We start from the raw sequence: 27,845 nt of genomic DNA on the forward strand, positions 1-27,845 counted from the left end.
AGCTCATGTGAAGACCATGTTGCAAGGACTGTGAGTGTATAAAGGCCACCCTCTTATGTATCTGTCCATAAAGGAGCTCCAAAAGATGCATCCTTCACTATGACTGCATCCTAGGTCAAAATGACTTGGGTACCTAGCTGTGTCAGACCATAAATAGACAATAGCTTAAAACCTAAATCTGGTGCAAAGAGGACTCTAACAAAAGAAGTTTGCTTGTTTGGCAATAAAGGAATAGTCCCTACTCAACAAACGGAAAGTAGAGTTGTCGCCAATGGTGACGGAGCCCCCTCATATTTATGTCCTCCAATCAATCCTTGCAATAAGTCATGTGGAAAGAGACTCCAGTCTCCACAAACCAAGGCTTCTCAATAGAAAAAGTAAATGTTGAATCCTCCACCTCAAAAAGTCTACAAAGATAGACTCGGTGGTAGCGGGAGTGGCCTTCAAATCCTTCCCTCCTTGGGCTTCAAATTGGGGTACTTCTCCCTACACTTTTGCTCGGGATGAGTGCCCTTGCCACAGTATGGACACTTGGGCTGCTTCTTTGAATCCTTACAATCATCCTTTTTATCCTCCTCTTTCCTAGCCTAGGGGTTCCCCTTCTTTTTTTCTCCCCCTAAACCTACAGTAAAAGCCTTCATGGAGCTAGATCCATGTGTATCTAAGTCTCTAAGCCACTCGTTTTGCTCCAAATCTAGTATGGCAAGATCCTCCCAACCAAGCATATCTCGACCTCAACATAATGAGACCGGTGTAGAATACATCGAACTTTGGAGACGGCAGCTAAGAGAGAAGAATCATGGCCATGTCCTTTGAAGATATAGTCCGTTTGACAGATGTAAGCTCATTTCTCATGTCCTCCAATTTGTTGATGTGATCCTTCAAGGAAGGAGAATCATCAACATTGAGCATTCGAAGTTTCTACTCAAGAGATATGCGGTGAGCAAACATCTTCTGAAGATAGAGAGACAAGAGCTTCTTACAAACCTCTGTAATAGTCTTCAGCCTACAAATATGCACCACGACAGAATCCTATCAGTACATGAAAAGAAAGGATCTAGCTCGTGTGCTAAGCCAATCCCATAAGGCAGTACAATCCATTGTAGATCCAATAGCAAGATCCTCCTTTACTATTGTTTGATCCAATTCACCCAAAATGAGCATAGTATTTTTTATCTCACTCACAGTATGTTCAAAAGTTGCTTGTAAGGTTTAACATGTAAGATTGTAAACCTATGAGCACACCTATGGAAACAAGGTTGAAGCTTTCAATGCACAATGGCGATGATCTAGCAGATGTTGCTATTTACAACCACACTGTTGATTGCCTCATTTATTTGTGCGACACTCGTCCTAACATACAATATGCAGTATCACACATGAGCACATACATGCACAATCCAAGGACACTACATGGGCAAACTGTGAAGCCCATTTTTCACTATTTGCAAGAAGCATAGTCATATGGTTTGCTATTTCCAAGGGGGGAGACATGCAAATGCATATTCACAATGATTCAGATTGGGCCAATGATTAAAAAACAAGGCAATCTACTAGTGGACATTATTCCTTTCTAGGCTAGTCATGCATTTCTTGGCTAAGCAAAAAGCAGCCTCCTAGGACTACCTCATCTTGTGAATCCAAGTATAGGGCACCTTTCACAGTGGCTCAAATGTGTATGGTCACGTGGTATATTGGCTGATCTTCATGTTCATTTGGAGAAACCCAATCCTATTATTTGTAACAATTAGAGTACTTTTGCAGTAGCATGGAATCCTATGTTCCATGCTCGTACAAAGCACATTGACATACATTATTACTATGTCAGAGAGAGCACATACAAGGGAGATCAGCATGATCTACATCCCCACATAGGAGAATGTTGCAAATATTTTCACCAAGGGACTATCACGAGAAAAGTTTGAGGAATTTTGAAAATCCTTTAACTTATTACCTTTTGGTGATTGATTCACTTCTTGTATATCATCACATTGGCATTGCAAGGGGGGGCCCAATGTTTTACTGTGTGGTGTCAACACAACTAAGTTAATAAGTTGTGTCACTACTTCTAGAGTTGATCTAACTCCACTTGAGTTAGGGATAGGTTTAACTTACTTAAGACCTATTCTACTTTCATTCTAGCATTCTAATACTTGCATCTTTTGAGCGTGGGACTACTGCCCACTCTTGTTTATTGTCTTGTGTTCATACACATGATTGTAACTCATGGTCTCATAGGTCATTTTGGCCTTTTGTATGGATATATATATATATATATATATATATATATATATATATATATATATATATATATATATATATATATATACACATTGAAATAGGGTGCACTTTCAGCAAAAATAACATCTTTGCTAACAAAAATCTTTCAAGTGAGAGGATCATACAAACAGCCTTTGTTGTCTGAACTATATCCAACAAAAATACATTTTAAGTGCATTATCATCAACTTCCCACGAAGCTCTTTAGGCACATGTGCATATGCTATACATCCAAACCTACTATTTTATGATCGAGTATCATCCTGCATTGATTAATTCTTTCATTCTCCTTCGCTTTCCATTGAATTAATCACACAATTGCTTCATACCTAGGCCAATAGTGGTATCAGAGCCACTTACCTTCATCCCCTCATCATGGCTCGCAACATCACCACCAATCATTGCCATTGGGCACCTCCAGCTCAGCCAGCTACCTTATGAACCCCTCAACAAATAAGTGATGAAACTGAAGCGGAGAGGTCAAGACCAAGCTAGTAGCCAAGGGCTGTTTTCAACAGGTTGGGATTGTTAGCAGATGTGTGTCATGTACTCTCACATGGATTGATCATGAGGAGACATTTATCCCTACTACACCGAAGGTCACTATTCAAACTTTGGTAGCTCGTGGTGCACCATTACACCAAATGGATGTGAAGAGTGCATTCCTCAACTGAGATTCACTAGGAAATCTATACGAAGCAACTAGGGGGATTTCTTAGTGTAGGTTACAAGGATCATTTGTATGGCTTGCAAAAGGCCCTATATGGTCTGAAGCAGGCTCCCTGCATGGCATCCTCGTCTCATAGAGTTTTGAATTCACTAAGAAATCTGTGAGAAAATTTTTGAATTCACTAAGAAATCTATGTGGAGCAACTAGGGGCATTTCTTAGTGTGCACTACAAGGATTGTGTGTATTGCTTGTAGAGGGCCCTGTATGGTCTAAAGCAGGCTTCTCTACATGGTATCTTCATTTCAGTTACCCTTACAAAATATCAAAGTACTATGTTACCTTTGGCATGGCTCCATTGACTATTATAGATTCCAAAGGCAAGTTGTGAACAAATCATCATTTAAAGATCATGATGCTATTCAAGATATCAACAACTTGTCTCTCTTTGATCTATTTGACTACACACGGTTTGATTTGGTACATAGAGTGAGTGTGGTTAGGCAATTCTCTATGGTACCTTACTCATTGGTGGGAAAGTATGAAATGAAAGTACGATGGTATCTTCAAGATACCTATCAATTGGGTTTGTTGTCAAAAGAGTAGTACTTTTAAGGTTTTACAGAATCTGACAATACAGCCCACCACATTGGTTCTTCACATAACCACTGTATTTATGATGTACTCAGTTGCTCTTTACAGGGCCTCCTTGTACTATGTTTGTTACCTTAGGGGGAATTTCCTAGAGGTGTTATTAACAGAATTTTCGTTTTTCAATAATTTAAAAAAATTGGGCTGGCGATATTGATATCCAAAGACCTCATGGTGGGCGGTGCTTCTTCCTTGGTTCTGGTTTGATTTGTCTTTCTAACCAAAAGCAACCTACTGCAAGACCAAGCATTCTATAGTGCTTCATAGGACATTCTCTATTTGCAATCCTAGTGGATGATCTGGATCATTCACAATAGCAACCTACTGTATCCTCTATACAAGCAATCAAAGTGTCATGGCATTGGCACAAAATCCAGTCTTCCATTCCAAAACCAAGCACATAGCAGTTGACTGTCATTTGATCAGATTGAATGATTTCTCTGGAGTGCGTCCCTACCCAGAACACGTGGCTGATATCTTCATGAAGGCTTTACATGGGAGTAGTCTTGATCAACTACCTGCACCAGTTGGGGTCTGACCCCCAACCCTTTATAGATTGAGAGGGGACACTTCTTGCCCCAACAGTTTCCTGTCTTCAAGATCTATTTGGGTACTCATTTCATTTTGTCCCAAATATGTCACAGAGAAACGGTGGTACAGATATCCAGCTCCATTTTGGACACAGCATTTTGGCAATTCAAAACCTTTATTTTTCACGCACTGTGGCATCCCATGTTTGGTCTGCTTATCGAGCATCATTGCACACTCATTTTACCCGTCATAGCGATTGTTCTTTCACTTTATCATTGTGTTCCGATGAGTGAGTGTGAGAGAGCCTTGTTTTGTGTCGTATTTCATTCTTGATAGGACACTCATTGTAGTGATACCACGCTCACGAAATAACTCAGAAAATAAAGTTAGCCAACAAACCAACGTTGTGATTGCTACCCATCAGATCAAGTACAATAGTATAATAGAATTTTCTGCCTACTGTAAGCACGCATTCATATAACTGCAATTAACATTTACGGCTGATAGACTTCAGCAAGCTCACATATGTGAAAAAAGTACTATTGCAAACTAACAAATTACACACACACACACACACACACACACACACACACACACACACACACGCACAGATATTTTCAAGACTACATGTATAGGTACAAGTAGAGAAATAAGGGATATCTTTTACAGAAAATAATACTTGTTGCGCTTGAAAATGCTGCTGAAGTTGAGCTTGTTGTTGCTGTTGTAAGTGATGAATGTGAGCCTGTCTTCCGTAAAACCACACCCACACCCCAAGATAAAACCAAAAATCCAAACAAATAAAAAGATTTTAGCAGTGTCATGATGGATATCGCCGAAAAAAACACATAACACTTTGTATTACTGTGGGAAAAGATCCTAGCTACTTACACACACAAACACAAATCCTGTTCAACTGCAAACAAAAGTTTATTAAGCCTTCCATGCGGTGAAAGTGGATAGAAGCACATAGTGTCAATATTACATCTAGCTTATATGTTGATAATTGTTGGCATTTCACTCCTCTTGGAGTATGAGAACATATCCCATGTATTGACACATGCATATAAAGTGTTCCCTCCACAGGCTTCATGCTAACTCTTGGGCTAAAAAATGCATTACAAATTGATTAGCTCTTTAATACAGCCCCGAAAAGTATTATTACCAAACATAGACACTTCACTTCCTTTTAGGTCCTCAGTTTTTGCTTTTCCGGGTGATGGAGGTATACCAGTCATGGAGACACACCCTCCAAACCGAGCACTTTCGCGATATCCTTCCCATGGGTTACCTACCCACACATTCTCCCTCCCAACTATGGACCACTTTGTCTGTACTTTGCCAACATCACAATGCCTAGTGGAGCATCTAGTTATGTCCTCTTGCCTCAGCCAACTTAGGCAAGGATATCAAGTTCCAATGCTTCCTCCATGATATCTTTTTCTTATCATTCCTTCCCAACACCTCATGGTTCTAGCTCCTTATTTGCATCAGCCAAGAATGCATTCACTCACAAGATGCATTTTAATAGGTCTAACTACACCACTTGGTCTGATCTAATGAGGCATGTCTTAGACTCACGGAAACTATGGGACTTAGGGCAAGGGTTAAAACCCCAACTGACCCTCACTTTGCTCCAAGGTTGTTCACTCTTGGAAAGCACATATGTCATAATGTTTCATTCTCCGTAGTTGGGTTAATGCAAGAGCTACTATAGGAATTCAACTCACAGCTTCAATCAACATTTTGACCTTGCATTTGAGTTGTGAGAACACTTGATTGACCGCGATACAACTTACAATAGGACCTGTCATATCAATCTCAACCATGAGCTCAAAGAGTTCAAAATCATTGACCAAGATAAACTTAAGGTCACGTTAGTAGAATACTCCATTCACTCACCGAGTTTGTCATTAAAAGGACTCCTAATGACCAAATCACATTCTTCCAAAACAAGATTTGTAAAAGGACATGAAATTTTATTGCTTTGCTTAGCATTTGATTAAAAGTTAATCAAATGTGACTTGCATATGTGAGTCAATTATTTCACAGTGTGGGACCCAAGACCCCAAGATACCAATTTGTGCGAAAAGTAAAAGTTGTGACAATTTATGCCAACTGGGTTTTGGTGGTCAATTGGTGTCAATTTTAATTGTCTAACTATTATTTGGCCACTTAGTGCTAGTGGTGACACTAGAGACTAGCATTAATAAATTTATTAATGCTAGTCTAAGGGACCCTAGAGATTGAGAATCACTTTAGGTTGCAAATGGCCAAGCCAATTCAATTATGAATTGGCACATTTAATTTTGCGTAGCGTCAAAAGGGCTGAAATAAATTTCCAGAATTATCTTCTAAGTTAATTTACTGGCTAGATAGTGCTGGAAATTGGGTTTTGAAAGCTCCCACTTGGCAAAAATACCCATGCAAATTGAGAAAATGTTTTTGGGGCTTGTTCACAACCATTCAAGTCAGTTTTCAGCTGGAGGAGGAGAGAGAAAAGGCTGCTGATCGATTTTCTAAGCAGAAAACAGCAGATTACAGCACGTGACAACCATCTTGTAAACGCCCCGAACAACGTAGTATGCTTAACAATTATGATATTCGCTTATTTTCGAGATTTAATATAAAAGAGAATGAACACTTAAAGCTGAAAATGAAAATTACTCACAAAATTACAGCCATGAAAATGTAAAAGTAATGGAGACAAGATTGAGGGTTGAAGATGGACAACCCCTTTGCTCAACCCAAGTCCCTTAGGAAAGAGCTCAGTTACAATCAACCTGAGAGTGAGGAGAAGTAATTCTCACTCTCACAAGATCATGCAAAGATATACAAACACACATGCATTATCTATTATGCAATGATAAGAACTGATTTCTTTATAGTATGAGAGAAGAAAGAGGGAAAATCAGCCTTTCTCCATCGTTGATCAGCAGTACATGGATATGGCTTGCTTCTTGTTGCTAAAATGGAAGAAAGAGCTTGAGACGAAGGTGCTACAATGAATTTATAGGCTTGCTGTCCTATAAAACAGCAGTCATAGAAGAGGGAATATGGAGGAATTTGACAATGGAGAAGTGGGGGATGATGATGGGGATGGATGGGCCAATTTCTGGCTATCTGTGGGTGCTGTACATGAGTTTACAGCAAAGAAAAATGATACTGAATGAAGAAAAACGAGCTGTTATTTATAGGAGAGGGAAGAGCTAGTACAAAAGGGGAAAGTGAAGTAGCACAAGACAAGTGTCCAGCCACATGTCATGAGATGTGACAAGTGGTGGGACACTTGGAAACTTGTATGACAAGTGTCTTGACACTTGTCTCTTCTCTATGCCTTCCTTTTTGGGCTGAATACTGTCAAGAATAGAAACAACCAAATTTTGTAAGCTCAGTCAGAGTACAGAATTTACTATTTTTAGAATGACATCCCTATTTTTTAGGACTAGCATTTTTAGGTGTGAGCTTGCCAATATAGGGTGTCACAATCTTCACTGTGTCACCTTCATCGGCATTTAAAGCTTGGCGAACTTCTGCCAGAGTGTCCATCTCTTCATTCTTTAATCCAAGCTCTTTAGCTAATTGCAAGGAAATGACATTTTCATTTGCCCCAAGATCTATCAAGAATAGTGCTTGCTTACCTTGCAACTGTCCCCAAGCTTTTAATAATTTGCGCATCTCTGGAGTGTGAGTTGTGTTTGCAACTACATCACTGATAGCATTGATTTTCACTGGCGACTTAGGCTTGTTGTCAGAAACCTTGCTTTGTCCTTTGTTTGGACATTGCTTCGCTATGTGGCCTATTTGTCCACATTTAAAGCACTTCCCTTCTTTCATGAAGCGCTGCTTTTCTTCTTCGGAAAGTTACTTTGCTTGTGGGTATAGATTGGAGCGAAATTGAGGAGCATTAGGAGGTGCATAGGGCTTCATCTTCTTTTGATTTGATGGCTGCTTTTGCCCTTGTTTTTGTCCTTCATTTGGGACTGAATTCTCCTCATCATCAGCTACTCTCTTCTTATCATTCTTTTGGAATGATTTGTTGCCATTGTGCTCCATTTCCCATGTCTCAGCATGGTCAATGAGTTCCCTGAAACTAAAACAATGATAATGATTAAGAGCAATACGAAGTTTAAAATGCAAACCTCCTTGAAACTTCCTAAGCTTTTCCGAACTGCTGATCTTCTTGAAATGTTGGACCTTCAAAAGCAGCTCCCAAAATCTCTTGGTATAGTCACCAAGTGACTCATTTTTCCTTTGCCAAAGCCGATCCCATTCCATTTTTACATCTCTTTTGAAATGAACAGGGAGAAATTGGCTTTGTATCATGCGAACAAAGGACCGCCATGATTTTGGGACAGCATGATCATATTCCAACCCCGTCCACCAAGTATGGGCTAAGTCGGGTCAAATGTAAAGCTGCAAACTTAATCTTTTCTTTTTCTTTATACTTGTCACGACCATACAAAATTTGAAATTGACGAATAAACTTCAGAAGAAGATCAGGATTTCGGAAACCATCATACATACTGAACTTGATCTTCTTTTCAAGTTGAGATAGCGACTTGGTCTTCTTCTTCTTCTTATGCCTTCGTCCATGCCCGGATCTTGAGGTTGAAGATGATGAAGTGCTTGATGGGGATGAAGATGGAGACGAGGGTGAAGAATGTCGACACCTTTGACGATGATGAGGTCTTCCACGAGAAGGATATGACTCTTCGTCACTAGAAGAGGGTTCATCAGAGTAGGTGCCAGATGACTTTGAAGAAGAGGATGAGCTTCGATGCGATCTCTTTCTTTGTCTTGAAGTAGAATGGGACTGCCTCTTAGAAGTAGTTGGACTTCTTGATCGGCTCCTTTCATTGGTATGGCTTTGTCTCCTTGAAGCAGATGGGCTTCTTTCCTTGAATTCTTTGGGATTCTCAACTTTTTCTAGTTTGAGAAGTTGCTCACGAATTTGTTGATTCTCCTCTCTAAGACTTTGAATGGCTTGAAGGATAACACTCGACTGATCCATTGAGACTCTAAGAAAAATATGCTCAAGCACTCAATGCAAGGGCTCAAAACAAGCAAACTTATAGTTGTAAGCACTATCAGTGTTGGGGTGAGGACCGAGCCAAAGCTTTGATACCACTGTAAACGCCCTGAACAACGTAGTATGCTTAATAATTATGATATTCGCTTGTTTTCGAGATTTAATATAAAAGAGAATGAACACTTAAAGCTGAAAATGAAAATTACTCACAAAATTACAGCCATGAAAATGTAAAAGTAATGGAGACAAAATCAGTGGCCAGCTCCAATGCACTTTTCTTTATATCTAATTAGTGCAAAGGAAACAATTTTAATAAATCATTATATAGACAAATTAATGAAAAAGGATACAAATTCTATTTCTCTAGAGTTGTGACACATCTGACGCCATCATTAGGCAACCACAGCAGGAGAAGGCCCATTAGGGGCTAGCAACATCACAACTGGCTGGTAATAGCAATTTTGGTGCTTTCGAGCTACAATCGACTGCTTTTCTACTGGTTGAAACAAGCAGTAGACAGATTGGAGGGTTCCCCCATGAGAAATCTCTGAATTCTCTCTCTCTAGCATTCTCACCTTCTTCAATCAATTCTCATAAGATCTCAGCTTATCTCAACCTAATTTGGTGAACAACAAAGGAAATTATGCTTTAAACCCTAAATTTCTGCATAAATTAAGGTGCCACCTAGAGACCCATGCCATCAATAGATGGAATTGTATACTAATTTCAGCACCTGAAATTGGTGGAATTATCATGGAATTCAGATGCTAGCCCATCCATTGTGAATTTGAGGTAGCATTTGGTCTTCTGGGGTCCACTTAGAGCAAGTCTTGGGTGAAATTCAAGGGGCAATTTGCCCAATTTGTGTGCTGATTGAATTTACAGCAAGGGGCTTTTGGATCAGCCAATGAGATTGTGGAATTTCAGCTTGTACCCAATACATTAGTCAATAAAGTTAAAGAAATACAGAAACATGCACCAACTTTGGAGGCCAACAAGGTGTCTACTCTCCAAGAGTTTTACGATAAATTGTGAATTGTCAATTTATGTTAATTAATTACTTGTTGTAAATAGTGTTAAATCAAGTTAGTACCACCTTATCTAGGAGGAAGGTTGGTTCAATGTTTCACTCCTGGGGTACCATCAATTCCCTCAAATTGGTGAGCCCAAGGCATCTAATTGAAGGTTAGAAGCTTTGCTCTAGTGTTGAAATTGTATTCAGCTAAGCACTACAATAAGAATGTCTTTACATACTTAGATGGGATCAAGCAAGAATAATGCCTCTCAATCTGAAAGCTCACAAAGTGTTGGGAGAAATGCAATGCCTGATCTTGGACAAGGCATACAGCATGGTCAACAAGCTAATAATGTTGGTTTAGACCAAAATGTGGGTCCTTCTAGGCCTTTACAAGCTAATGATCAGCAAGAGAGAGAGGAATTTGACGACCAATTTAAATATCAACTGAGGACAGCAACTGAAACATTTGTGCAATCGACGAATCATCCTCAATTCATGTGCTTTTTGCACCCCTTAAAGGAGGGCACCAAAGGTAACAAGAGGAAATCATCTTCAAGAGCTTTGGAACAACAAGATGCACCAAAGGAAGAGCCAATACAACAGCCATTCCAAATGTGGATAGTGAGCTGAAGCAAATGGCAATTGATGCATATGCAAGGGCAATTTGGAAGTGCCAATCCAATGCCCTTTGGAGAGCAAGGCATGCATGCAATTATGGGATAGCCAAGTTACTTTGGTGGTTTTCCATGCTATGGTGGGTCAAGGGTCACATACAAGGATGTATGGCACAACTCCTTATGCATAGTTGTCAAGTACGAAAAGTACAGTACAGTACGGTACGGTAAAATACGGTACTAAATGGTAACTTAAGATTTTATAAGGTATGGTACGATATTAGTATGAAGAAAATTTTTAACTTCATTATTTTGAACTATAGATGATAGAACACATGTTTAAAGTCTAAATAACAATGCTATTGGAGTATATAAGATGAATACTTGAGGGTAACACGCCAAAACCTCTATGGCATATCCCGCATGTCCAACATGCGCTACAACTTACAAGTACATACATAGGAGTGGATACATCATACATGAATGATCCTACAAATACATGAATGATCCTACAACCCTACAGACCTCCTCAGTCTTTTCGGGCTGTTTATGCATGCGATCTTCCCGAAAGATAACATCATTGCTACATACTACTTTCCTTTTCTCGAGATCCCATAATCTATATCCCATTTCACCCTTCTCACCATATCCTAGAAAAATGCATTTACAGGACTTTGGCTCAAGTTTGTTGTGTTTTTCTTTACGAATGTGCACAAATGCTTCGCAGCCAAAAACTTTCAAGTGTGCATACGAAGGTGGCTTGCCCGACTAGGCTTCTTGGGAAACTCCCCTCCCCCCCAAGTCTCGTTTAGTGACCAATTAATCAAGTGTACGGCTGTCATAACAGCTTCTGCGCAAAAACCATGGGGTAATGCAGTATGAGACAACATCGTACGGACCTTATCCTATACGGTTCGATTCATACGCTCTGCAACTCTATTTTGGGGTGAATTATGAGGACCAATGAGCTCTCTCTATCCCTTTGCTGTCACAAAATGCCTGAAAGGCCTTGGACACATATTTCCCACCATTCTCAGAGCGAAGACACTTAAGTGTCTTATCAGTCTGATTCTCAACCAATGCCAAGAATTTGTTAAACTTGTCAAGCACTTTATCCTTGCTACGAATAGGGTAAAACCATACCTTCCGTATAGCATCATCGACAAAGGTGACAAAATATTTCTTTACCCAAAGATAACCCTGGCATCTGACATACATTGGAATGCACTAACTCTAGAGGAGAAGATTTCAACGAAAGAGACTTCTTATGAGACGTCTGTGCATGTTTACCATAAACACAATGATCACAATGCTCAAAATCAACATAACAAAGACAAGGCAAGTAACCCAAACGAGAAAGCACTTTCATTCCAGTTTGACTCATGTGTCCCAACCGGCCATGCCACAAAGAAACACTTGGATGCTCGGTCACAACAACAACATGATCGCTCGCACTAGATACATGGAGAGGATACAAGGTATCACTTTTACAACCTCTGGCAATCACTTTAGATCCCTTACAGATCTTCAATTTCCCATCACCAAAGGTTGTATGAAATCCATCGTCATCTAGCTGCCCTGTGCTAATCAAGCTCTTCTTAAGCTGAGGTACATACAGTACATGCTAAAGTGTGAAGGCAAAACCATGCTGAAACTACAACTGCACACTATCAATACGTGAAACTGCAACTGCAGTACATGCTGAAGTGTGAAGATAGAACCATGCAGAAACTGCAACTGTACACTATCAATATCTGCAATGTCACATGCATTGTCCCCAAGATGAACAACACCATGTCGACCCCCTGTATAGTCAGAGAATCACATCGTGGTCAAAGAACCACTCACGATGAAGGGTGATATGAAAAGAAGAACCTAAATCGAGGATCTAGATATGTATGTCATCATCTGTATCTGCAAGTAAAGCATGTGTACTAGAGTATATTCCCACTGTCACTATCATGAGTGACTACATTCACCTCTTCAATTTTGACACTGCTCTTCTTAGGCTGACTCTCTTTCTTTTCTTCCTTGCTATCATCTGTCTTCTTGCTCTTTCCTTTTTCTTTCTTCCATTTGTAGCAGTCACGTTTAAAGTAACCCTTCTTGCCACAATGATGGCATTCAACATCCTTGCCACATGATTTACTGCGTCCCTTGCTATCATATTTGCCTTTCTGCTGTGATTTGCCCCTAGTATGCAAAGCACTGGAAGACTTACTGGATGCATTGTTCTGCCGATTCATTTCTTCCATGAGTAGAGCACTCTCTACATCAGCATACTGAAGAATCACATTAGAATTGCTCATAGCAGTCCTGAATGTATCCCAACTCTCAAGCAAAGTGCAAAGCAAGAACATATCCTTAAATTCTTCATCAATCAAGAACTTCAAGGCAACCACCTGGCTGAAAATGGAGTTAAACTCACTCAAGTGAGTAGACATTGCTGTACCCTCTTTCATACGCAAATCCATAAGCTTTTTCAACCAATACATTTTGTTTGCGGCACTCTTCTGTACATACAGTTCTTCTAGTTGAGTCCTAATAGCATATGCAAAATCCAAACCTTCAATGTTAAACAACAAGGAATTAGAAATTGATAGCTCGATGGTTGAGCATGCAAGCTCATTTAACTCATCCCACTCTTCCTGTTCCATATCTACGGGCTTTGCCCCTTTGGTCTTAATCGGCTTTGCCTGCTTCTTCTGCAACAGGATATTGTAGCATTGTTTTTGCCAGATTGTAAAGTTATGTGCTCCTTCAAGTTTCTTAATGTGCATGAGATTACTGCTGTCCCTGCTTTTCATCCCAAATGTGACCAAAAAATTCAGCAAATGCAGGCCCAAACTGTCACGCGTGACCAGGGTACAAACAAGTACCAACCAGCAATAAATAACCACATAGAAGCAGAAATTTCAGATTTGCAAATAAATTTTCAAAAGCACCAGGGTACAAACAAGTACCAACCAGCAATAAATAACCACATAGAAGCAGAAATTTCAGATTTGCAAATAAATTTTCAAAAGCACCAGGGTACAAACAAGTACCAACCAGCAATAAATAACCACGTAGAAGCAGAAATTTCAGATTTGCAAATAAATTTTCAGAAAAGCACTAAACCTTGTGCTACAGCACTCCACAACTAATTACAACTGTTTCAGGGGCAAATACATCACATTGCATGAGAAGTCCCAACTTTTAGCTGCAATTTCTGTTGTACATGCACCCACAGGCAAAAAATTTGACACGTACCATCAAAAGCCCTAAAATTTTTGTGCTCAAAGCATCAACCATACATCTGCACTGTCTCTAACATGCATAGAATAGGCTAGTTTTGCCAAAATCGGCCAGTTTCAGCAAAACCCCCAAATTTTTACAAGTGCTAGATGTACAAATTGCATGGAATCAAACCCGCATGTACATAAACTGACCAAATGGCACAAAATCTTACCCAAACAGCAAAAACCCCAAATTACACAAGGTCCAATGTGCATCGATGTCAAGAAATTGGGTAAATTTCAGCCCAATTTTTGCATGTACATGAAAAGCCCCAAATGTCGGAGGTAAAATGTCACAAATTCCTGCAATTTCTAAGACAAATAGTCTTGCTCTACATCACAATCTCCAAATCCGGGAAAAGCCCAAATTTCCAAGATTGCACAAATCTGCACTCTATGCTTCCACACGTGAAACCCCGTCAGAGGGAAAAGGGGATAAAAGAGATTTTTTTTTTTTACCTGACTTTTGAAAAAATGTGACGGGGAGGGGGATGCGTTAACCCGCCGACCTGGGTCGTGCTGGCGTCTCGAGCCCATCACGTGGCTCCTGTCCCGTACGTCAGCGCCTCGACGGTCGCCATGCAGTTGCCACACTAGTCCCGCCATCAGCACAGTCGTCCAACAAACCATCACAACGGCACGCCTCCGTCAGAGTCCTATCGCCCACGCCTACAGCCTGGTTGCGTGTCTCCTGGACTTGGTCCTCGCCAGCAATTCAACTCGCCAACTATCCGCTTGTCCAATCTTCTGATGCCTGCAGCCCAACCTGTAACTCCAACTGTGCCGTTTGACTCCTGCACGACTGTTGGAGCATTCAACACCTGTGCTCTCATACCAGTTTGTTGAGCTCCGACGGAGCGCGAGGATTGACACACACAGTGCTTGCTAGTAGCAGAGAGAGTGAGAGAGAGTATATAGAGTAGCGAGGAGAGTGAGCACAACTTGTGGGCACAATCACAAGTATACCTCTTTAGGTTTTTAGATAAATATATATATATGAAAGCACAAATGTGCTAAGGGTGTTTTCACACCCGTGCACATATAAAAGGCACGATGGTCCTTTATTCCCAACATAAATTTCACTCCGGAGAGCCCTAGAAGATCAGCCCGACCAGCTTCTACCTCGGGCTTCATTTGCATCGTTGCTTCCAACTGATTACGTAACACATTTTCTACCAGATAGTTGGCAAGAGGCTTTTGAATAACCCCAATGGTGAGAGACCATGAAAAAGAAGCTTGAGAGTATTAATCGAAATGAGACTTCGACCTTGGTGGATCATCTAAGCCATAAGAAAGTCATCGGGACAAAGTGGATTTTTAGAACTAAGCTAAAAGCTAATGGGACTTTAGACAAGTACAAGGCTCACCTTGTGGTGCAAAGGTTTTGACAGAAGCAAGGTATTGACTATGAAGAGACCTTTGCTCCTACTGCACAGTTGACATCCTTTCATCTGTTGGTTGCGCTAGCCGCTCACCATGGTTGGATGAACTATCAAATAGATGTCAAAAGTGCCTTTCTAAACAGTTATTGGGAGAAGGAAGTCTATGTGGAGCAGCCTTCCGAATTTCCTTCTCCTAACTCACAAATAAGATCTTTCGCTTGTAGAAAACACTCTATGGACTAAAGCAAGCATTGCAGTATTGCTTCTAAAGGATGGATGAGTTCCCTAGGACTCATGAATACCATTCTACCCCTTATGACCCGAACTTATATGTCCATATTACTTCAAAGGGAGTCAACTACATCCTATTGTATGTAGATGATTTACTTATTGCTGACTCTAATTCTGCTGCCATAGCAGAGATAAAGACCCAACTTTGCTCGTCTTTTGACATGACATATCTTGGTGTCTTATTTTGGGAGATAAAAGTAGTTTGATCTAAGGGTAGTATTTTTGTTTCCCATCAGAAGTACACTATTCAGTTAGTGGACCAACATTGTAGAGATAAGACACTGCCTATGACCACACCTCTTGATCCCATTGTCCATCTTTCTAAGGATACCCTTGGTCAAGCACACCTATAGGTTTGTTGTAGAAAAGCTTCTTTGGTTGATTCACATGACACTAGATTTAGCTTACTTTTTCTTCATGCATTAAGATACTTGTGACGTACCTATTCTTATGCCCTAACTTACGAATCTGGTTTATGTTTGCAAGGATACATTGACTCTGACTAGACAAAGTCTTGGCACCCAACATTCCCATGACGACTACCTCTTTTACCTAGGACACAGCACCCATCTATTGGGCCAACAATAAGCAAGAGACAATGGCGGCTTCCACTCTGCTAAGGTTGATTATCGGGCTCTTTTTATGGGTATCACAGAGACTATCTACTTGAGGAGCTTACTAGCGGCATTACACTTTCCATGCAACTCTCCCCACCTGGCAAAACTTGCCTATGCAAGTGAGAAAAACGTTTTTAGGGACTAGTGGAAGAGATCATTTCAACCACGAAGGACCATTCCCAGAGCAAGAGACAGTAGTTTGGGGCCCTCCAAGAGCAGGTGACAGCAACCCAAGGTCCTTCTAGTGCAAATGACACCATACAAGAGGGGGGCAACACTCTTTCTAGTGGTCCTAAGATGTAGGTGAGAGCTTCCATGGTTGTATCAGCAGAGCAATAGTAGTCTTTCAACGTTTCTTGCGATAAAACTCTGAAATCTCTCTCTATAATATTCTCTCTCATCCCTTGGCCATCTCTCAAGTTATCTCGGCAAAATCCAGCCATCTGAGTCATCAAAAGTGGAGATATTGGAAAATCTCTACTGTAAACCCTAATTTACAGCAAACACTAAGGTTTGACAACCACCTTCTGATGCATGCTCAAAATTGAGGGCCTAGGACTTGAATTCCAGCAACTAAAATTAAGGAGTTTCATGGAGATTCAAGAGGCCAGCCAGCCAACATTAAATTTGAGATTCAATTTGTCTTTTAAGGATCAGAGCGAAGGCTAATCCCCAAGCAAATCAAGGGGTCAATTAGTTTGGAGACTTGCTCGCCAGTTTTGACAGCAAGTGGCACTTGGATTAGCGGAGAAGGTCGGAGAATCTTAGTTGTACTCCAACCATTTGCAATTAAAAGTTAAAGAAATACTACAAGGAGAGCTAGTTTTGGGACGAACATTACGTGAATTTTATGCTTACTGTAATTAGTGCTCAATCAAGTTATCTACCACCCTCTCCAAGGAGGAAGGCTAGTTTCAAGGTTGCATCACCAAGATACCATCAATTCCCTCGAATTGGTGCCCAAGGCACATGATGGAAGATCAAAAGCTTTGCACTAGAACGGGCATTATATTCAACTCAGCATTACAGCAAGAATGTCTTCAAATAGTGAGATGGGATCAAGCAGGGATGATACCTCTCAATCTAAAAATTCAATGTTGGAGAAAATGCAATGCTTGATCTTGGATAAGGTACGCAGCATGAACAGCAAGCTGATAATGTTGGTTAAGACCAAAATGTGGGTCCTTCTAGGCCTTTAGAAGTTGATGATTAGCAAGAGGAAGAGGAATTTGATGACCAATTTAAAGATCAGCTAAGGACAACAACTGAAATGTTTATGCAATTGGCAAATGATCCTCAATTCATACACTTTTTTGTACCCCTTAAAAGAGGTCAGCACAGGCAAGAAGAGGAAGTCCTCTTCAAGAGATTCGGGATAGCAACATGCACCAAAGGAAGACCCAACATAGCAACATCATGTTCCAAACATGAATAGTGAGCATAAGCACATAATGGCAGTGGGGCGATTGATGCATATGCAAGGTGAACTTGAAAGTGTCAATCCAATGTTGTTTGGAGAGCAAGGCATGCATGTAATTATACGACAGCCAAGTTACTTTGGTGGTGGCACTAGTTTCCATGCTATGTCGGACTGCATACAAGGATGTATGGCACAACTCATGGTATGCAACAACCAATGTGTAGTGTGCAAGGCCCAATGTATCCGAGTATGGCTGGTAATATGCATAACCCCATATATAGCAATGTTGGCACGACATTGGTATGCAAAGTGGCAAGTTTGGCAATACATATATGCAACCCACTACGTTCGAACTCATGGTATTTATGTTGGTCATGCAAATGCTTTGTATAGTGCTAATCATGAGTTAAAATGCAACTAGTCTCCAATTAATGCATGCAATGTATGGAAAATATGTATCTTGGTATAGCTGGAAGTATGGAAATTCCAATGCACAATCACATTACAATAGTCCAAAGTATACAAACAAGAATGTTTTCTAGGTCCAAAGTAATCCTAGGTCCATCACTAGGTTTACACCTAGGCTATTCAGTGTACTAGTCACTATGAATTTGTATGTAGATGTGCATTTGCAAGCATGTAGAAATATGTGGATGGTATGCAAAGTACACTTGAAGATCATGCAAAAGAAGTACAATTGCATAAGTTACATGTGGTTTGCAATTGATATATGCCTAACATGAGTATCATGTGGTACATCATTGCAATGAGGCATTGGTTATGCTTAGTTTATGCATTACAAAGCCTTGGTGGTCAAAATAGTGTTGGGTTTTGACATGTGGATCCATCCCTTATGGTTTTAAGGGTGGTGACAAGGATTCCATGCCATGCAAGATAGCACAAAAACACTCTTCTCAAGTATCACCCTCAATTTACCTAAAGCATCAATAAACATTGCACAAAACTAAGCCAACACATTGCTCTTAAAGCAAACTTAACAAGATGAACACTTCATTTTCTAAGAAAATGCAAAGGCACAAGTATCAAGGCTTGGGTAAAGTGTCTCACAACTTTTTATGTTGCTTCATTATTTATTCTATCCAAGCAATGAAACTTCAACAAATAGTATAGTTTCCTTTATGTAACAATCCCAAGGAAACTTGCACAATTGTTGACGCTATCTTAGAAATAAGACTTGCATTTACATTCTCAAATTTATTGTACCTAATTTGCCTATGGAATTGAGGCCATTGTCTAGGCTAGGGTAGGCATTAGCAAAAGATATTATTGCATGCTTCTGGCAACTACAAAGGCAACCATACCCTATGGTTGCCAAAAGTGATTTTGGTCTAGCAACCCTAGAATCCACAATCAAAACGGTTCTACTCAAACTCAAATGCAAGGAACAATCAATTTCTTAGAAAAAGGCCCTCTCGCCTATCTATGTGGCCATGGCTACCCTAAAGATAGCACTACTAGAGCAATCAACCATGTATTAGATAAATTTGCCAATTGCAACGCAACAACTCTAGAGCATGCACTTCAATAAACCTTTTAATCCAAGAGACCAATGTGTCTAAATGAAGAAGGCCATGCAGCATCACTTCCCATCATCAACAAGAGCCCCATATGCCATTACATGCCCTTGTGGACCCCAAATTCGTTGTCACCTACCTGTAGACAATCTACAAGGGTTGTCAGCTGGCTTCAATGGCCTCTTGACCAACTAGGGCCAGCTCTTGAAAGTCTCCAATGGCTAGGCTGATCACCAATGGTTGGAAACTTGCACCAGTAGATCTCTCTTCCTCTCCTGATCTCCACCATGCTAAAATGGCTCCAACACCCTCATATAGCCTTTCCCTTACTTGCATTGGGAAAATTTCGCTAAGTGGCAACCTTCTAATTGAATTTTTCAGCAATATTTAGCCAATTAAATTAGTTTTTAGAATATTAATTCCGAAAATTAATTTAATTATTACTTCTTGCTCAAAAAATTACCTTTATCAACCAACAATTAAATTGGCTAAGCCAATTTATCACTATTCACCCAAGTATTCCTAAGCATTCATTAGCCCTTGAATAGGCATTAATTAATTAATTAATACCTAGTTCCTGATGTCATCATTGACATTAATGGATAATAAAATAATCTAGGCCAAAACTTATAACGAGGTACCACCCAATACTTGTCAAGTACAACTATTGCATTTGACGCCCACTAACATCTCGAGATCCTTCGCTTGTCATTATGAAATAAGTACTTGCACATCACACATGCATCTCACATTTGCACATTTGATTAACACTTATTCAAATGCTAAGCAAAGCATCAAAATTTCATGTCCTCATGACAACCCCTCAAATGGTCTGGCAATTAGCCCACAAAATTAGTTATTCACACAACCATTGTATTTTTCATATACTTAGTTACTCTTCACAGAGTTCCTTGTACTTTGTGTTTACCTCACAGGGGCTTGTCTCCGAAGTGTTATTGATAGAATTCTCATTTCTTGGAGAAAAAAAATACCAAAAGGGGACCAATCAAACCAATATTAAGAGATAACATGTGTTTTCCAATTCATGTGAATTTTATGATTGCTGTAATTAGTGCTTATTCAGGTTATTCACTACCCTTGCCAAGAACGAAGGCTGGTTGAGGTGGCCAACCTCACCATAATTGATCCTAGGTGATGTGCAAGGCTCCCAAGTCTGTCTGGAGAAGGATGGGAATATTCTATATGCAAGAATCCACTAAACTCCACTTCCATCATGACCCCTACTAAGAAGAAGATAGAGATGATATGTTGTCCTCCTCGTTGAGGCCATGATGTCTCCTCAAGGCCTCCAGTGATGGAAAAGCCTAAAAAGACATTGTGGGATCCCGAGAGGAAGGAATCTAAGACATTGTGAATTGGTTGCGTGTCACCCATTTATCTCACACAAACCAAGCCTCCATGATAACTGTAGTATACTTTTTAGAAGAGCATTGGCTCTCATTCCATGTGAAATGATGCTAGGGTTTGAGCAGAGAAAAAACCAAATGCTCATACACAACTAAAACACAACCACTCAGACAAGAATGCAAGTTCACAAAAACACAACTAGAGAAGAAAGAGAACCTTGAAGTGAATGAATGGATGTTGTAAATGAATGAGAGAGTTATACAAGATGCTCGAAAGGATACCAATGGGAATAGTTGGACAGTGACTTCCATCAGAGATGGACATTGAGGTTTATAACCACTAGTTGGAGCCAAGATGATGCTGAAAGTGAAAGGGCAGCAGGCTGGAAACCAAAGCGCAGCAGTCTGGAGGCTGAATTTGGTAAACACAACAATGTAACCACACGGATGTGAAGGCAGCTGATCACCGGAGGTTGTAGGAAGCTAGACGAGAGCAGAAAAGGAGATTTTGATGCCTTTTGGACCTACACTATACAAAATGGAAACTGGAAGGCACTTTGGAGAAGGTTGATTGGTAGGGTGGCCTGCATAAGCTGCAAACGCCTCTGTATGAGAGCTGTAGGAGTGGTCACCAGCAGCAAGGAGCAAAAGGTGGCAACAATTGACAAGGTGCCAAGGGCTATAGACAATCTAGCAACAGTTGCTATGGGTTGGACAGCCAGTAGAAGATGGCTGATGGCTGAAAGTCTACAAGACAAGAATTAGCTGAGTGGTGTGGGCAACCTCCTATTTATAGATGTGGATCGTCCCAAAGTTTGGATGTCTACTTATGAGACACATAAACTTTGGTAATATTTGAGTTTTGGGGCTATTTTAATAAGTTAATGAAGATTTAATGTGTAATGCATCTTTTTTAGCTTAACACACATCCTCTCATAGTCACTCTTTGGCAAAGATTTTGCAAGGGATGAAATCATCACTAGGACTGGAGGACAGATTTCTAGGTCACCATGGCCTTAGCCATGTGATCACACTCGAAGTCAAAGGATGATGAAGAGTTGGGAGTCGACCTTGCCCTTGTTCCACTTCTTCCACAAAGCCACTGCTTCTTGCAATCTTCCGTGCAACCTTGCCCTTGTAACTTCTTCCATCCTCGTGTTCTCTCGTAGCCTTAGACATTGGCAAAACCCTAAGACATTGTGACAAATACTTGTCAAAGCCTTATCAATCAAAAACAAACCTTACACACCTGGAACAGAGAAAGTAGGAATTCTAAAGGCTACTTCTGTTCCAAGTCCTTCCTGCCTCAAAGGCACAAAGCATGCTATTCCCTAGTACCTAATTGTCATGGCATAACCAAGTGTCCGTGTGTGTTATCCAGCTCCCAAAAAGACAATTCACCTTGTCAATATCGGCCTGCTGGAAACCTGTTGCTGCTGCTGACATCATCACCAGTTGCTGGTGACATCCTCCCCTCCTGTGCTTTCAGCTGGTGACCTGCCCTTAGCCTTCCAAGTTCCCACCATTCAAACACTCGCTTGACAACCGCATTTTCTGTCCAAGCACTTCTGCTAGTTGACTGTATTGTGGTGTTTCCACTTGCTCCCACGCTAGACAAATGCTGCACTTTGCTGCATCAGCTGCTCTCCTCAGTTTCAGAAACATTTGTACAGCCTGGACTGCTGCGTGTAGCTGCCTCTACTGCCATCATCACTATCAAGACAGTCTACATCAGATTCAGCATCAATTTCCAGTGGCTTGCTGCATTTGAGATCTATCAGTGTAAGCATACATACTCCTCCAGTATCTCTCATCCTGTTGAACAGCCCTCCACTCTTTGAGCAATCTGCTATCTTACCTACCTCCCACATTCTCAGCTTGTTCATCAAGTTTTCATTCATTCATTTCCTTCTCTATTCTCTGAGTTTATTTGTTAGCCGTGTGGTTTATTTGTTCATACACACTGCATTTTTTCTGCAAACCCCTGTGTATCCTCATGGGGTGGTTGGGAATTGTTGAGGTGGGGGAGGATTCTATTTGCACATCAGTTCTGTTTGTAGATGCATGTGTGCGTTGGTATAGCTCACACTTGATTAATCAGCACATTAAACATGCATATATTATCAACCCTACGTTCATCCCATCAATGCTGTAATGCATCTAACCCTCAGCAAATGGTAGAAAAATTAAGTCTTGCTAGTGACTCATTTCAAGAGGGCCCTTGTCTCACAAGAGTTTTAGAGAGATTTGACTAAGGCATTTTCCCTCTTTTGCACACATCTTCAAGTTGTTATGCATTGGTATGCCTTACATAGTGCGCAATGCGTTGTTAAGTTAAAATACCATGGTTTTGCAGAATCACTGTTTCACCAGCTAGGCTGGATCCAGATCAATAAAATGTTCCAAATTCTGTTTATCAGTTTCATTTGGTTAATTTGGGTGAAAAAGCCTGGTATCTTTTCGTGAGAGATACTCAAGTAATGTATTCTTCATGCAAAGGTGGAGATTCTAGAAAAACATTGCATTTGGGAGCTGAGACCCTTTTCCTAAGAGAGGAGATTAACTAGATCCTTGAACCCTCCCACGAAACCATTAACACTGACATTACCAAATAAATGATTGTCTTAGAAAGACCTGTCCGATCGGAGGTGTTCCAGGCTGCCTAAGTTGCTGTTGTTGGTGTTGCTTCTGTAGTTGCTGCACCTTTTGTCTCTGCAGGAGGGATTGTTGCTGCTGCTGTTGTGGTGAGGCATCATTTATCACATTGTTCCCTGACCTTGGAGAGTTAGCATACTGCATGGGTGATGCAGATGTGCCATCAAGTGCTGTAGGACCCAGGATAGGCATTGGTGATGGTGCAGATCGACCCAGCATCTGAGCAGCTGCAACCTATAGAAGGACACAATCTTGTAGGCACACATATAAAAGCTAAAAGACTGAAAAAACAAATATTCAAGAATGCTTTGCATTTTCCACTTGAAAACCTGTTGTACAGTCCCAGGTAACGTTCCAATTGCTGAGGATTGACCTTTGGATAGTCCTGAAAAGAAAGAATCATAAACAAATGATGCCTTTGTAATAGCAGTGATTGGTCTTCCTGACAATAAGGTAGGCATGCTCGGACTTTACATTGTACACCAAACAAGAGCAGAAAACTATACATTAGGATGAAAACCAACCGGCACCTGAATAATTCAGAGACCCTCCGTCAGCAGATTGAAGAGCAGTGACCAAGTGCTGAGGAAGAGAAACAGGTTGCTGCCGCTCACTTGGATGTACACGTAATCCTAATACAAAGTCATAAGAATCATTTTGTTGCACACATAGATATAGTGCCTACAATAATTCCTGCAACATGCTAATATGTGACACTTCAACTCACACATTAAAATCAAACATTTTTATGGAATTTAACATATCTAAGGAGAGCCATGAGGGTCCTTGTGAGAACAGTGAATGCACTTATTGGTTTACTGGTCACTTATGCTTGAAATGGAGAGCAATGTTGAGCTAAAAACGTATTAGCTTCACTTGAACAGCCCCAAAACATGCTTAATCAAGGAAGAAACCTTCTTTATTTAAAAGAAATGCGTTCCTAGAGAGTGTCTGCATCCCATAAGTACAAGCCCACTTGGGAGGGCCCAAACTTTCTATAAATAGGTATGTTGCCCTCCATTCAGCCTTAATCTCATTCTTGCAGGTTTCACGTGCTTTCAACTTGCTGCCCACACCCCGTTTGCAGAGGACATCACAGTCCAAGCTGTCCATTGCAATCTTCACTCTTCTGGAGCCTGTTTCCAGCCCCCCGTCATCAATCTGCTACTGTTTCCAGCCATGCATGCTGCTCTCTACCATCCAGCTGTTGTACAGCCTGCCACATTGGCATACTGCTGTGTTTACAGGACCTAGCTGCCATCTTGCAGATTTTCTCTCTCCTCCAACCGTCGCCATCATCTCCTCAGTTTGTTGCTGATATTTTCTCTCTCCTACAGCCTGCATTTGCTGTTTTCTCTCTCCTCCCTGCTGCGTTTGTAGATTTTCTCTCACCTTAGCCTGCATTTACTGCACACTCTCTCTAGGCTGCCGTCTGCATCAGGTCCAACCACACACAAGCTGTGTTTACTATTGTTCGACACTCGAAGGCTACCTTGCTGCAATTCGGGATCCACTTGAGGTACGACACACTATCCAACTCATTACGCCTGCCCTGATCCTTGAGATACAAGAGTTTGAGGTTCAGTATTCATTCACTGCATAGTGTGTTTGTTGTAAAAGCATTGAATGTTCAGTAATCATATCACTTTATTCATTCTCTACATTCATTATCTGTGAGTTACCCTAACTCTAACTATGTTCTTCTATCAGTCTGTGCTTTGTCATGTAGTGTTATTTGTATTTTTGTGTTAGGGTATTTCTTCACATGGTATCAGAGCCGAGTTCTCTGAGAGAAACCTAGGACTTGATCTCAGAGCTCTACACAAGAAATAGGAACAACAAAAGGGTAGATGACTTCGAACACTACTTTCACACCACTTCTCACGTCCAAGCTAAATCCATCGAGGAACGAGTCGGAGTGGGCCTCACAACTTGCTTCACAAGCTCCCGACATGGCTAGACAAACATTGGACTACCATGGAGTTCCTCGACCTTACGAGATCACTGCAGTAGCTAAGTACGATCTCATTTTGATATATAGAGCCTAGCAGTAGATAGAAGATAAGTGTGAATTTCACCCTTTAGATTCAGTGCACTGATCTACTAACCATGCAAAGAAGGGAGGAATCTCCACTTAGGACTGGCCATCCCCAAGTGGAAACCGGCATAGAGTACACTCCATTGTCTTCGTACTTATTTTCTCCGTTGCGAAGTATGTCTACCATTTCAAATTCTGTTAATGATGATTCCCCTTCTACTATTTGTATGGATGATTTTCATGATGAAAGGCGTATGCAAAACAATTTCTAGTTTTTGAGTAATGAGGAAGACAGATATTTCTTTATGAACTCAAGACTAGGTAAGCAGTTGAAACAAGAAACTGTGAGTACTTCTTCCCTTTCTTTTCCTTCAAAAATTTTGTTTTCTGAAGTAGAAGCATTTTCATCATCATCATTTCAATTTAATGCATTTACTGGATAAAAGAAACCCATGTTATTTCCCACATCTACACCTATCACAAATCCATTTGATCTCCCTCCCATCCCACCCTCTTATTCTATTGCCATATTCTTTCAGCCTCCATTAAATGCACCGCAAGTTGTATCTCATGTAGGATCACATGTGTTTTTATTCACCACACCAAGGGGTTCTTCAAACTTAGGCACAGTCGTTAGGATCTCATCTCTTCCTCAGCTAGGTGGTGTTCCATCTTTTTCTCACATACTTTCGGATCATTGCAGCCTAGGTATTCCCCCCAGTCTCTCCGGAGTGTGGATCAATTGGTGCCACAATTTTCCTCCATGGCATTACCTAGTGGACCCTCTAGTCATTATGTTGTGTCCCAACTGATATTTGGACAAGGCTTACGTATCCTAGTGCCCCCATTGGCACCTTATAGAAACATTCATGTTCCAGTGCCTTCGTATCAATCGGCACTCATTGGACACTCATAGCCTATTTCTGCCTATCCACCTCTTCCCCCTCCTCCTTATCCAACACATCCACCACCACCACCATCTTATCCTCCACATCCATCTTACCCCACATTCCCAACACCTCATGGTTTAACCTCATCTTCCGTCGAGAATGCATTCAACGACAAGACTCGTTCTAATGGGTCCAACTTTACATATTGGTCAAACTTGACGAGACATGTCCTTGACTCACAGAACCTATGGAATCTTGTGCAAGGGTTGAAACCACAACCCGATTCCACACTTGTTTTATACGAGGTCGTCCGCTCATGGAAGGCTAATGCCTCCGCTATTGTCGAGTTAATGCAAGGCTTATTGCCTGAGTTTCATTCTCAGCTTCAGCATTTTTAGTTAGCGTCAAAGCGATGGGCACACTTGACTGACCGCTATGCAGCTTGAGATAGGACCCATAGAATAAATCTTGACCATGAGCTTCAGAACTTCAAAATCTCCAACCAAGATGACTTGAAAGTCAAGTTGACTGAGCATCGACCTCTCCTTGCCGAATTCTTCACTGCAAGAACTCCTAAGTCCTCTGAATCAGGTCACATTGTTTCATAACAAGCTACCGCGTAAATACTTCAAATTTGTGCAACAAGTGTTTTCTATACCCAATTTACCCACATTCTATGAATTTGAGTGTCAACTATTACGTTATGCACAACTGTTCAATCAGTTTCATATGAATAAACCCTCAGAGGAGGCTCTTGTTGCTCACTCTCAGAAGGGATAGCAAGGGAAGGGTAAACAAAATCAAACTTCAAATCAAAATCAAAATCAAAAACAAAACCAAAATCAAGTAGGAAAATCAAAAGGAAACTCCCAATTTCAACTCAAACCCAGGTGGCAAAATATACCTAAGAAAAATAGGTATTGTCAACATTGTCAAAAGGTTGGCCACTATGACGATGAGTGTCAATCAAAGGCAAGAGGCACAGCACCAAAACCCCAAGTCACAGACACCAGCCCCTCAGTCGGAGCAAACTCCATCAGGGAAGCCAGGGTGATAGCAAGGGGCGATGGAAAGATCAAACTCACACTCCCACCGGTCAGCCTTCTCAGTCAACAACGTTCTCAACTTCAAAGGGCTTGTCTAATTGGTCTAGAAAGGCCCACATCATCTCTGTGGAGGCAATCCATATTTGTGAGTTGCCTCCGAACGAGGTTACCGTAGAGGCCCACTCGTCACAGCCGAGCACATCAGCACTGGTTTGGATTGTGAAAAATGGAGCTACACATCACATGACTCCTATAGAGGACATATTCCGTACCCGAGCCCCTACAGCAAAATCGAGCGGGTCCATATAGGAAACAACTCCTCGGTCAAGACCCAAGCTCAAGGTTGCATCAGTTTTCCCACTGACAAGGGTCCGAATCTGGTTTCATTGGACAATGTATACCATGTCCCTCAACTTGGGGTGAACTTGTTATCTGTTCAGCAGCTTTGCCAGTTGGACTGAGCAATTTTCGTGACAACGACCATAGTCGAGGTCCTCGACTCTCAAACTGGTTTAGTGATTGCTCGCAGTGAGG

General features: G+C 40.9%; 1 protein-coding gene across 1 annotated transcript in view; it reads right to left on the bottom strand.

The window, feature by feature from the left end:
* LOC148034240 (mediator of RNA polymerase II transcription subunit 8-like) overlaps positions 1-27,845 on the bottom strand; it is a 188,855-nt gene that overhangs the window by 64,163 nt on the left and 96,847 nt on the right. Inside the window, exons 5-8 of the mRNA XM_087679211.1 lie at positions 23,868-23,969; positions 23,667-23,722; positions 23,317-23,571; positions 4,808-4,873 (exon numbers count right to left, since the gene is read on the bottom strand). Coding sequence (XP_087535337.1) covers positions 4,808-4,873; positions 23,317-23,571; positions 23,667-23,722; positions 23,868-23,969 — 479 coding nt within the window. The remainder of the gene's footprint in view (positions 1-4,807; positions 4,874-23,316; positions 23,572-23,666; positions 23,723-23,867; positions 23,970-27,845) is intronic.

The sequence above is a fragment of the Lygodium microphyllum genome, chromosome 6 (genome assembly GCF_053477565.2).
Source record: "Lygodium microphyllum isolate KBCC chromosome 6, Lygodium_microphyllum_v1.1.10, whole genome shotgun sequence".
NCBI classification, from domain to species: domain Eukaryota; kingdom Viridiplantae; phylum Streptophyta; class Polypodiopsida; order Schizaeales; family Lygodiaceae; genus Lygodium; species Lygodium microphyllum.